Consider the following 13,225-nt stretch of genomic DNA (forward strand, 5'->3'; position numbering starts at 1 on the left):
TGGAGTTAAATATGAAGATTCGGTCAGCCAGATGAATGTTTACCTATCACCACGATTCGAATATCAAAAAATCTATTCTTTCAATTTGTCCCCATTCAACTATCACTAACAGACGATATGAACATTAGTAAATGTAAATATTTGAGAAATGTTATGAACACTCAATTTCTAATTCGATCTCTAAAAATCGCTCTCATTTTAAATGAAACTTATACCACTTTATGTAGAATAACACTTTTCTACATATTTTATCGAACTAATGCCGAGTAAAAAATTTGTATGAGGATTTTTTTGTGTCTATTTCTCAAATTGCAAACTCCATTTATTTTACCTAATGGAGAAGATCTTACCCTATGTTTGATGTTTTACGTAATGGAATTAGGATTGGTTAGACCGTAAGTTGATGCTAAGTGTTACACTTTAGGAAGTATCTCCGCCTATGAAGCTTGAATACAGATACGAGTGCGAGTACGATACAAAATGGGTACGCAGATACACGATTTTTAAAAAAAAATTAGGATACGATACGGTTAGGATACATTAACAAAAAAAATTATCCTAAAACTTATATGTATGTAAAATATTTGAAGAAAATAAACATTGATTACTCTTCATTATCATATTATTATAAAACTATCAATTTTTTAAAAATGATACATGTGATCAAAATATAAAAAATGTAAAGTTTCTTATAAACCATATTATATTTTATACGTAGGGATATCGAGAGAAACATCATTAAAAGGACTCAACAAAATTTTTATCTAAAGTTGATTAACTAAATTACTTCTCTCTTGTTGACTTCATCCACAAGAAGTATAATTTCAAGTGGTTTATCGAAAAACAATTCTATTGATGCACGTCTGAAATTGAATCTTGCAGGGTTGTCTCACTTGTTTATCTTTCATCTTTTTCTAGGATATGTATCTGTGAAGTATCTTATAAGTATTATTGTGTATATGTGAAATATCATATAAGTATCCAATAAAATAATTAATTACAATACTTCGTGGATATATATCTGAGAGTATCTGTGAAGTATCGATATCCGATACGTGTACGTCTCCGTTTTGGAGTATCTGGCTTCATAGGTCTCCGCTAGCCAGATGAAGAAATCTTGTAGGTAGGTCTTATTTAGAACAAGAACGATATTCTATTAAGGATGAGAATTATAACATAATTTTTCAGCGTTTTCTATGATGACACAAGTAGTTAGAAGCACGTCCGGTTTGTCCTGACTATAAGACATTTCAATATTGTCATATCATTAGGCTCAAGGTAACCACATTATATCATTTAGGAAAAAGGGTGTTTTACAAATTCAAGATATCGGTGAAAAAAGATAAATGATACTCCCTCAGTCCCTATATCTAAGCACTTTTTTATTAGAGACAAAGAGTGCTTACATATAGGGACGGAGGGAGTATTTGAATAATCATTTTGTGACAACTTTTTCTCCCATACTCACATCATATCATCATTTTGGAAAATACTTGTGTCATTGGGGCATAGTAAGTGAATAAACCAAATGTAGAAAGTTTTGCTTGAAACTTGTGCATTCAATGTCTTAAAAGTTGCAAAAGTTATACTTTCAATATAAAATTAATTTTTTATTTCTATTTTAAATTCCTTAAGTTAACATGACCCTATCATTTTTTTCTCTCTAGTGCTTTGGTTTTTGTGGCAAAACTTACATTTCTTTGTATATTTTGGTTGTTCCACAAGTTGTCCCATGGTTATTCAAATAACATTCATCTTGAAAAAAATAGGCATTTGTTAATTTTGAATTTATGCGTTGTTGACACTGGAATAACAAGCCAATTAAGCCTATATTCACATCAAAGCAATTAGAATATAGCTTTTATCTTCTTTTATGATACAAATCATTTGTAAGTATATATTTGTTCCAGGCACAAAATATGTATCAGCCCAAGTATTATATACACAATAAACCAAATCTGCTAAGCCAAAAATAATCCTTTTAAAAAGAATCTGATTCCTGAATAAAGCAAAAAATATAAACTCCATTATATAGAACTATAGTGCTTCATGAGAGCCTGAAACCCTAATATAAACAACTGATCATCGTCTTTGGTCATACGTTTTGGTCAAAACTCAATTACAAAGTTGAGTACACAATTGCTGGATCTGGGAACTAGTTGGATCTTGCATCAAGTATGTACTGGATTTACCATTGCTTGAGCATGTTACATTCAGCTGGCTGCCAAGCTGGTTTGACTGCATTTTATGGGAATTCAACAAAATGAATATTCAGACCAAAACAAAAATGCAAAAAAACTACATCGAGAGCTTATAAGCTGCTTGAATGACCGCTTATATACATGTTTATCATATAAGTGTGTATAAACTATTTCTTTATCAAAAGATAAATAGTCAAAAAAATGTGTAAGAGTTATCATGAAGTGCTTACGGAAATAAGTTAAAAAACAGTTTATGGAATTATTATAAGTTGTTTTCATAAGTTATCACGAAGTGCCTATGGAAGTAAGTTAAAAACTGTTTATGATATTGTTATTAGTTGTTTCTATAAGCTCTCCCCAATAGTCTCAGTGCAAAATAGGATTCGAGAGTTTATGATACAAGAATAAAGCAGTTTGAAGATTGCCTTTTTACTCTCAGAAGCATTACAAACATAATAAGAGTGTTTTTCTCTGGACAAAAAATTATTCTCAAGAATTTGATATTGGGAATGTAAAATTCTCATCTTCTTACAAGTTATAAAAAATACTCATTGGTATTATTTATTCCAAAGAATCTAGATTACACTCTTTTTTTCACTTTTGATTCCCGTGTCAAGGAGTTGGAATCTTACATTCCCAGGGAAAGAGAAGTTGTGTTTAATTCTTCTAAGTCCTAACCATAACTTCTCACTTTCACCTAATTCTACCTCTTTCTTTAGACTAAAATCTGTAAGAACATTCCTAATCCTGGGAATAATAAGTCTCTATCGAATATATTTGTTGGGTAGTTTTCCTGGTAATTATATTTTTAGGAATATCATTTGCAGAAACATAATCATAAGCCTTGAAACAATGCTCCCTAAGTGTTAAATGGGGAATATTTTTCAAACTATACAAAGTAACAATACTTGAAAAGAGCTGATAAATAAGTTCGTTCATAGGATCTGATAATATTTTTCAGACAAGGAAGCTTTCAGCTAAAACGCTTACCAAACAATATGCTGCCTCTGTATGGCAGTTCCATTTTGAAGTTGGAACGCAAGACAGATAATGGCACCAAGAGCAGTGATCATTTGCATCAATACCACTGAGGAGTGCAACAAGTCCACCAGAAAGCCTGCGATATTTAGATAAGTTAACAGGTATAAACATATGATATCATTAAGCTATAAAGCACATACACTGCACAGTGGACACCAATCGAACACTAACATGTAGACACGTAATAATTAAAAAAAAAAAAAAAGGAACTGATTCAATGTAACCACATGTGTCGGTGTCGTGACAGTGTTAGACACCGGAATTGTCTTCATTCTGAAGTGTTGATGCTACATTGGTTTCCAGATTACTGTATCAAATTTTGATTTAGTAGAGAAATTCCCGTGTATTTACTAAAAACAACGCTACAATAATCTGCTAGCAACTTCAAGTGTTTGATCAAGATTTTTCATTTTTTAATATTTATGACAGGTGTTCTGTTTTCTCTCGTGACATTCAGTGAAAATATAGAAAGCGGCGATAGTAATGTCTGGAATCATCATCTACACTGACTCGCATCATATACACCGACTCACATTATATACATGGAAAAAAATTAAGAAAGCGACTAAGCTCTACAAGATAAAGAAAAAACTATGTGAACAATTATTACTTATAAGTTCCTCTTTGTTTTATCACTTCACCTCTTCTATATAAACATTTATCATATTAACAATATCAAAAGTAATTATTTCAAAAATAACTGTAAAACCATTACTACGTAATTAAGATCATGAAACACAGTTTTAGTATCCAATAAATGTAACAGAAGATTTTGATGGATTTGATATTCTTCTTAGCAAATAATTTGTTTCTCATGCTACAATGTGTTTTTCTTTTAATTTAGTAAAAGCCGAATCCTAAAACTTGCAACTGTTTGAAGTAAACTAATACTACAATCTACCCCCAACTACTCGACAAAAATGGAAAGCTCAGGTCTTATGCTATTTTTGAACAGGGTTAAACATGCTCAAGTCTCCCCTTACATGCACTTGATCTAAAAAAATAAAAGAAGATACTTCAGTTTAGATCTTACCCAACAATTAGAATGATCAAGGAGAGAACCCATAATATGCACTGATATTTCTTGAATTTAGGCGTAGCGCGTGTTGGAGAATACTCTACACGAGCATATCGTTGGTTTACCCATCCAAACTGAGGTCGTATCAAAAACACAAATCCAAGAAGAAATCCTGCAAGAAAGCCTCCAATATGAGCAAAGTTGTCCACATGTGGAAGAATCCCGATTGCGAGATTGACAACAATGATGATAACAAGTGTGAAAAGTGCTGCAATCTGAACACGAAAACAAATTTTTGTTTATCAGTGGTTTTTTTTTAAGTGCATAATCTTGACTTTTAAGAGCCTCAAGAGTAGAAATTAAGAAATTTAATATGCACCTTGTTATCATACATAGACCAATTAGTGATGAGTTCTGATAGCATTGCTCCTAGCAACCCAAAGAGCGCACCAGAAGCACCGACAGAAATGTTTGACTGAATGAAAAGAGCAGAAAGCAAACTGCCTCCAAATCCAGATATGACAAATAGCAGTCCAATAAGCACTGAAGCAAAACTATATACAAGTTAGTGATGAGAAACTTAAGAAAATCATACCTCTGTCAAAAAGAAACCAAAAGGAATAAATTTTCGCATCATGTTGATCTAGTTACCACTAATAAACAGTACAACTCACATTATACTTCGAATTACCAGGTCTGTTTTATTGTTAATTTGGAGGTTGTTGCATGTCAATACTTTGGAGATCAGCAATACCATCTCTTAACCTTTCACCAGGTCTCTAATGTTGGGACAATTTTTCAGAATACAGGACTAATTACTTGTCGCCTTGTTAGTTTTATTTATCTATATTTTACAACTCATTCATATTAAAAGCACAAAGATTTGAGCAATACAGAATAAAAGAATGGTAGAAATACTAAAAACTAACATGCCAATATAACATGTTATCCATAATAGGACTTAAATTTGTTTTTAATCCCTAATAATATTCCAAGCAATTTTGGTCCTGTTATCATCATAGATTTCTTAAACGCTGACGCATCACCCAACTTTGAGTCAGGAATCCATTTGAAAGGTCAGCACTTAATGGATCTATCATAATGGTAGGAACCAGAATTGCTCACTTTCCACAAACAAGGACCAAAAAGCAAAACTCAAATTTATAGACTAAGACCAAAATTTGGTATACTAATAGGGACTAAAAAACATACTTAGAATCATAAAAATATATTTAATCCTACTACTAAAGACTAATGCAGAATAACACATACCAAACCCAAATTCTTGCTCAAGCCGAATTCCAATGAAAAGAATGCCCAACATATTTGCTAATAGATGAAAAACTCCACCATGTAGCCACATACAAGTGATGAGACGCCAACCTTGGTGCCCGTGAACCACTTTGTCCACATCAAGAGCCCCCATCTTCTGTAGCCTAAGCAACATAGCAAATCACCAGTTATTAACAATCAATTTGAAATTTCTATCAGATATTAAAATGTATTAATAAAAAAAAAATCCATAAATTTAAAATATTTTTTCATCCGCAAATATGCATCTTTTCCACTTATAATCCTTGAAAAAAATAATCTTGCGGCTCTTAGTCCTCAAAATATAGAAAAATTAGCTTTCGTCGCTTGTTGGTCTATGCTCTAATTAGTCCTCCTAATATTTTAGTCTACAGAACAGGAACTAAGGAAATAATTCTTACATCATAACATGGACCAGTAGTAAATTACATGCAGTAAAACTAGTGTTGTCCATAGTGGATCGCAAGAAATATTGGTTTGTTCAATTTCCACTACATTACAGTGCTGTATAGCCACTATAGCCTATATTTAACAATAATTTGTAATAAATAGTGTATCAGGTCAGGTCATGAAATGAGACAATTTATCCCTATTTTACTGTGGGACCTGGTCAAACTTGAGATTGACTCACTATGGAACATGGTCAAACTCAAACCTGACTCGGATTGGGAGACTGGGTTGGACTTTGATTCTCATGACAGTGGGAATTCAAACCTATTTTGGACTGGACCTAGAGACCAAACACAAGAGTGCGGCTCAAACGATGAGCTACTTCCGTGATAACCTATATGAAGCATACAAATCACCAACAAAGCCCGTTGATCATGATCAACAGTCACTTACAATCCAGCCAAAAGTATTCGACCAAAACTACAATACAAAATGATGTGTACTCAAAGTTCATGTATACTTTTCAAATTTCATTCTAGAACTACTCTTTCCACTAATTGGTCTCTTAAGTGTCAGAATCCTTGCAGGTGCCCTCGACGTTCTCCACCGTCACCTTTCATCTACTTCACCAAGACACCTTTCTAATTCTCTTTCTCTCTCCATCTATTCATCATCATTATTCAGCAAATTTACAACAATTTGAAAAAAGTGTGAATTCAAACATAGTCAACCACGTTTCAAAGACTAACCCCCTTATTTATTGTCTGAAGATCAAGTGACAGACATTACCTGAAACCTATGAAGCACAAACAATCATCGGATTAGGCATTTCCCGGTGTCGGACATGTGTCGTGACACCGACGCATATAATTACATTAAATTATGTGATTTTCTCAAATTATTAGTGGTGTTGAGTGTCCGTGCCCGTGCTTCATAGTCTGAAACTCGTTCCAAACGAATGTTTTCAACCTATCGATATCGGCATTGCGAATTGAACGAACAAACACTAACCCCTTTTACTAAACCCAACCCAATTCAATATTAATTAATAAAAAAAAAACTTAATTTCAATGAATTTCAATACAAGCAATAATAAAAACACAAAAGAAACAAAAAAGAAAAATAGGCAAAGAAAAAAAACTTACGTCAAAGAAGAAGGACCAAGAAGAGGATTTTCCTTAAGAGGCTGAAAAGCGAAACGCTTGAGAAACCTCGCAATACAAGAAACAGAATTCTTGGGACAATTATTAACATACATAGTGATAACAAAAACCACGATGTTAGCAACAACAAAAAACGGTAACAACCAAGGAAACCATTTTTTGTAATGCTTCACTTCTCTAGCATGGTTATGATGAACTGGTAGTGAAACAGGGTGAACCATATTGTTGTTGTTATTGGTGGTAGAGTGGATCTGTAATGGTGGTTGTTCTTGTGCCATGGAAGGGGTGGGGGTGGGAATAGAGAAAATGGGGGTGTGATTATTGTGTTGAATTTGGTTTTGAGTGTGGGAATTGAAAAGGGAAGAAGATGAAGGAGTCAAAAGAAGTTGGGATTTTAGATTACCAACAACTTTACTTGCACCGTTGGGACACTAATTTTTTATTACAATTTAATTTTAAATATATTTGTTATTATTTAATTACTTGTGTACGAAACCGTGCTACTATAAAATTTTAATTTTGATGACTAAAAATTTATATTAAATAAAATTGAATATAGATCGGTCATCATAGTTGCCTTGTTCAAAGAAATTACTCCACCAGATCAAGGTAAGTACTTGCAAAGGTTTTGAATTAAAACATTGAGGTCACTATTATAAACAAAAAAAAAAAAACAATATTTTATATTCATTCGTTAAATAATGTATGTTGTAGATAATAAAGATCATATGCATCATTAATTGAACGAATTTAAAATATAAATTTTTGTTTATACTTGTTCAAAAAAAAAATTATTTATAATAGTGATCGGATGTTGTATTTTTTTTTTTTTTATGAAATCTAGATGAGCCCATAAACATCATCTGAAGATACTTCTTATCTTGAAACATATACTTATTATCAACCAAGAATTTCACAAGATGTTGCATTTCTAATAATAGACCCCCAATAAATTGTCTATAGTTGTGACATGCATTGAAAATATCCTTAATAGTAATTGCATGTCAACCATTTTTATTCTTTAAAGTGATTTAGAATATTTTTTATAATGACAATTGAGTTTGTCAACTCACGAAGAAGCCAATTCTCTTTCTGTTTTAGTCTTACAACAATTTTATGTCTATGCAACACTTCGGTCATCTCATGGTTATTGGACAACTTACATTTCATCGAACCAGATAATTTTACGCTTGGATAACTTCTTATACTTGATAGGAACCCTCAACTTTCACATATCATTGCAACAATTGTTTTTCTGCCATTACATCTATTATCTCATCTTCTAATAACAACAATTAATTTTAGCTTCCTTGTTTCTTCTCGAACCCACCCCAACAATTCGTCCTTTGATGTAAAATTTGTAGTGAATATTTCTCATATAGACACCTTATTTGGACAAATGCCTCCACGACAATTGTTGACACCTCAGCTCACTGTGTGATAATAAGCATGTGCTCCTAATTGAATATCTAAACTCGCTTGAGTGCGCCTCTATAGAGTTCTCCATGACATGTTCATAGAGATCATTCCCTCAATGGATTGAGCTTTACCCGTTCAAAACACAATCTAAGTAGATGACAAGGAATCAAAACTATATAGACAAGTGATGCAACAACTCCTTTCAAAAAGAAGTTATGCAACAATTAAAACTCTGTTTGATGGAAAGTAGCCATGAAATTATAATTGTTAATATGTGTTGGAACACTCTGAGTGTTAATTTGTGAATTAAACAAATTCTCATATCAACTATCCCACTGAGTGCTCATTTATGAGGAGAAATCATGTCATTGATTTTGTAGAGGTCAACTAATCTTAGCCATTGAATTTGTAACTCATCTTTGCCTCTTCACCTACAAATAGAGCTCCTCTCCCTCACTTCTACTCACCAAAAGTGAGGGCGAGTTTGCAGGCGTTGAATTTGGATTACTTTGAGATCTCAGTGTTTAAGTTCAATGATGTGCAGAGCATATAGGTGTATATTGCTCAGTGGGGAAAGCATTTGAAGTTTGCGGTGAAACGTTTGTTTGAGGCTAAGTATAAGCTTTGTAACGAATATGTTTGAGAGGCTTAGGCGCGATGTGTGGATGGGTTGCTTCTCAAAGATAGTTGCACAGGCCAAAACACCTGCATTTCTTCAGTTCGGTAAGACAAAATTGAAAGATATCAAGTGGCAACCCCCTGATAGTGGATGGCTTCTTTTTAAACTTAGACCGCGCGTCAAAATGAAGGAGTATCGCGGGTTGTGAAGTGATGCTTCGTGGAGAAAATTATGAATTGATTTATGGCTTTTCAAAGAGTTTAGGGGTATGTATTGCATATGTGGCCGGGTTTTTTGGAGTGTTTGATGGTTTGAATTTGGCTCGATTGCTTGGTTTCCGGAAGATTTGCAAGTGGTGGTTACTACGTTTTCAACTTGTAAAGGAAGGACCATGGCAGGTGGAAGTTTAATTCAAAACATCAGACGACAATTGTCGTGGGATTAGGATATAGAATTCATCATTCTTTCAAAAATGAAAATTGTTGTGCATAAGAATTAGCTAATTTTCCTTGTGATGAAGGTTTTTCTTTGATTGTATATGGGCAATGTCATACTCAGATTAGTCTAGTTTATCTAGTTTACTATATGGGTATTTCAACTCCGCGTCTTGTTAAGTGGTAATTTTTTTCTTTCTTTCTGGGTTTTGACCCTCTTTGTTTTCAAAAAAAAAAAAAATAGCAAATAAAATTAATAATTAGATTGAATGATGAATGTCTGATTTATGTTAAATAAATGTGATTAAAATCTTGACACGTAGTATTCCGTATGTTCCCTTAAGTCACACACCTCTCTAAATACTAATCGCGCCTCTTCAATTTCTCGCTTCCCGCTAGCGAGCGCGTGTATATCAATAACTTGGCCCACAAGATTTATCATATTACCCTTTAAATCAAGAGCTCTTATACATAAACCACCTTAGGTGGCATACACCCTTTAACACCTACACACATTTGTGACACGTGGCAAAAACATTAAAATAAGAGATAAAAAAGGGTGATGATATGATGTAAAATTACTAAAATACCTATAACACATGAGGGTGTACATAAGAGGTGTATGAAAAAGGGTGTTTACCTATCTTTTTCCTTAAATCAAAACCCTAAATTTTAGATACTATAAATATATGTGTTTAGTTCTCTTCAAAGGACTCGCTCATACTATTCTTGAAGGAAACCCTAAGTTTCATTGATCACTTTCTTGTTCAGAGCACATTCATTCTCCAAGAAGAACAAGATTTACTCATTCTTTTTCTTCCCTCAACATTACACTGTGTTGAAGATTCTTCTACCCTAAGAAACTCATTCCGTTACTTTCTTGACAAAATTGCAATGGCCCTTTTCACCGACAAACCTGCATCATTCCCAGAAGGTCTCAAGGTTCTTGCAATTGATCATGACATCACTCTCCTGAATTCCATCGAGGAGATGTGTAATCGATGCAATTATAAGGGTTAGTTACTGAATCACACCTTATTCAATGTTTTCATCTTTTTTGGTAAAAATTCTTACTTTTATATGTTTTCATGTTTCTTTATTCTGATATTGTTTATTTCAGTTACCAAATGTAGCATGGCTTCTGATGCCTTCAACATGTTGGAAAGAAAGGACTGTTTCGATGTAATGTTGATTGATCCTCATATGCCAAACATGGATGCTTATGACTTTGTCCAAAGTGTTGTCCTACAACTCAACATTCCTGTCATTAGTAAGAATTTATTCAACTTTACACAATTCACATGATTCATTCATATATGTACTTAATAAGTGTGAACTTACATTATTATTTCTTTTTTGTAGTGATGGCCGTTGATTCCGCAGAAAGTTCTATTATGAAGTCTATTCAATGTGGGGCTTGCGAATGTTGGACTAAGCCTTTGGTTGAAAAACAGTTCAAGACCATGTGGCAACATGTTATAAGAAAAGGTTTGACTGCAAACAAAGAATATGAAATTGTTGGAAGCTCGGTGGTTCAAGAAATTAGAAAACGGGGTAGAGAAGATGATAATGCCTCAAAAGAAACACAGGCAAAGAAGGCCCGTTTGTCTTGGTCGCCAGAATTGCATCAACGATTTCTATGGGCTGTCAATCAACTAGGCCTTGATAGTATGCTTCTTTCTTAATTAATTTCGTTAATTTCTTTGTTGTATTCTTTACAACTCAACTTATGTGCATGTTTTTCTCTTATTTTTCAGGGGCAATGCCAAAAAAGATTCTGAAAATCATGGATGTTCCCAATATGACAAAAGAACAGGTTGCCAGCCATTTACAGGTTCGTTTTTGTATTAATTTGATATATTTTACCTAAGTCTATAGTTGCCTAAGTTTGTCAGTTATCTTTTACCTAATTCTGTTGTTGTAAATCATGTATGTTGTTTAAACCTTAGTCTTGCATGTTATTAAAACTATTGAGGTTGTAAAGTAGTGAATTCTGCAGTCTTGGCAGATGCTGAAGTCTGAGTTTTAGAATAGAATATAAGTATTTCTTCATTAGCTTCTATATATCCTCTTGTTGATAATATACTACTTGTGTTCAATTTTGTGTGATTTTAAACTGAAATTTATGGAGCTAGTATTATTATTAACATTGTAACTGCAATATTGTTTTGCAGAAGTATAGAAATTATTTAAAGAGCTCAACTGAAGATACAAAAGGTAGGATGAAAAAATTAAAGAAGAGTCCTTTTGAGACAAAATTTAGCTTAGAAGCTACTCACTCACTGCCGGAGCAGGACCAGAGTTTTCTCCTGAATTCAGCCACACAATGTCGCGACAATTGCGATGCACAACAACATTGGGTGGAAATTGGTGAATCCAACATTACTAGCAACATTTTTTCAGACTTGCCCAACTTGTTTCCATATGTTGATGATGATTTATCATCACTAGTGTGGTGATTACTTTGTTAATTTGATTATTTCTGCTGGAAGAAGATGATGAAGGCAGAGAAGATCATCAAGACTCCCAAGATGATTCTTTACATTTACTTATAAGTAGTTGCAGCTATTATTCAATTATTCCACTATTTGCATAAAACTTGCTGATTGAAGGATCATTACTATCAGATACTAGCTTTTCAAGCATTTGCTTTTTCAGTTGTTTCCCACATTAACATTGAAGAGACTACTTTTAGATTTATTATTCAAAGAATATCGATATTTGTTTGATTTCAGTTTCTTTTTATAGTTAATTCTAATTTTAAACTAATTTTATCAAAATGATGAAGTGTTAATTGGGTAGGTATATATTCTCTTTGAGCCTATAGGTTAATGATAAAGAGACGCCGAAAAAATCATTTGTCAATAATTTGAACATATCTATAAGTTATTCTACATGTTGCATATAACATGTAACATGAACAGTTGAATTAGATTAACACCTTTGAAAGTGAAATGCTTACTGTAAAAGGCCGAATCTTGATTCTATATTTTGTTATGCGTCTTAAAAGTGCAAATGTAGCATTTCCAATGACCAATATAGAAAATTATCCCAAGCAATAGTAGTGGTAAGCATTGATCCTCTTTCAAGCTCATTAAACTCAACATGTCAACAGTAGTTGCTATGCTATAAATCATTTTGTTTTTTAAAATCCACTTAGATATTTATCCTGTATAATCAAACTTGAATACAAAACATTTAGATACACAAATCTAAGATTTTCTTCCTCTCCCTGAGGACTTCAACAATCCAACAAGATTAAGAGTCTATAATAATTTGATGTTTGTTTACACTTCAAACTCAAAGAGTGTTAAACTAAATCAAGTACATAATTTTTCTAAAGACTTAAGAAATTCTAATATAAGAGTTTGTAATGTGATTAGAGTTTTGACACCGTTCAAGGTATGTCATTCTCTATATTTCTTCAAATTAACGGTCGGGGCCCTTTTATAGGAGATTTGAATAGAGTCATTGTTTGAAGAGAGTCAAGTGCATCATGCTTCCTTGAGAAGTTTTCTTTAGATTTCAAATCGTTGCCTCTTAAAGATAATTATGTTCAATAATACTTCATAATTTCTTTGCTTCTTTGGATTTGATCCGTTGCACCAACTTTGTCGTTCATAGAGGTT

At 33.0% G+C, this 13,225-nt stretch overlaps 2 protein-coding genes across 2 annotated transcripts; one reads left to right on the forward strand and one right to left on the reverse strand.

The window, feature by feature from the left end:
* Window positions 1–1,810: 1,810 nt before the first annotated feature.
* LOC25491582 (RHOMBOID-like protein 1) lies at window positions 1,811–7,499 on the reverse strand. Its single transcript, XM_024782953.2, has 6 exons — window positions 7,107–7,499; window positions 5,533–5,696; window positions 4,640–4,803; window positions 4,276–4,535; window positions 3,192–3,318; window positions 1,811–2,238 (listed from the first exon to the last, which is right to left on the reverse strand). Exons 1-6 carry the CDS (start codon window positions 7,400–7,402, stop codon window positions 2,116–2,118), a joined length of 1,134 nt encoding a protein of 377 aa, XP_024638721.1. The 5' UTR covers window positions 7,403–7,499; the 3' UTR covers window positions 1,811–2,115.
* Window positions 7,500–10,490: 2,991 nt separating this feature from the next.
* LOC25491583 (two-component response regulator ORR26) lies at window positions 10,491–12,055 on the forward strand. Its single transcript, XM_013599553.2, has 5 exons — window positions 10,491–10,611; window positions 10,717–10,866; window positions 10,959–11,264; window positions 11,354–11,430; window positions 11,771–12,055. The coding sequence occupies exons 1-5, from the start codon at window positions 10,491–10,493 to the stop codon at window positions 12,053–12,055; spliced, it is 939 nt and encodes a 312-aa protein (XP_013455007.2).
* Window positions 12,056–13,225: the final 1,170 nt, after the last annotated feature.

This window comes from Medicago truncatula, chromosome 4 (assembly GCF_003473485.1).
Source record: "Medicago truncatula cultivar Jemalong A17 chromosome 4, MtrunA17r5.0-ANR, whole genome shotgun sequence".
NCBI lineage: Eukaryota > Viridiplantae > Streptophyta > Magnoliopsida > Fabales > Fabaceae > Medicago > Medicago truncatula.

Bases quoted from the DNA above. Each gene is read 5' to 3' on its own strand.
- LOC25491582 (XM_024782953.2), bottom strand. From the start codon at position 7,402: ATGGCACAAGAACAACCACCATTACAGATCCACTCTACCACCAATAAC. The intron at 4,536-4,639 runs GTGCATATTAAA...TTTCGTGTTCAG, and splicing joins GGTCTATGTATGATAACAAG to ATTGCAGCACTTTTCACACT. The intron at 2,239-3,191 runs GTAAGCGTTTTA...CATAAAATGCAG, and splicing joins CAGAGGCAGCATATTGTTTG to TCAAACCAGCTTGGCAGCCA.
- LOC25491583 (XM_013599553.2), top strand. From the start codon at position 10,491: ATGGCCCTTTTCACCGACAAACCTGCATCATTCCCAGAAGGTCTCAAG. The intron at 10,867-10,958 runs GTAAGAATTTAT...TCTTTTTTGTAG, and splicing joins ACTCAACATTCCTGTCATTA to TGATGGCCGTTGATTCCGCA. The intron at 11,265-11,353 runs GTATGCTTCTTT...CTTATTTTTCAG, and splicing joins CAATCAACTAGGCCTTGATA to GGGCAATGCCAAAAAAGATT.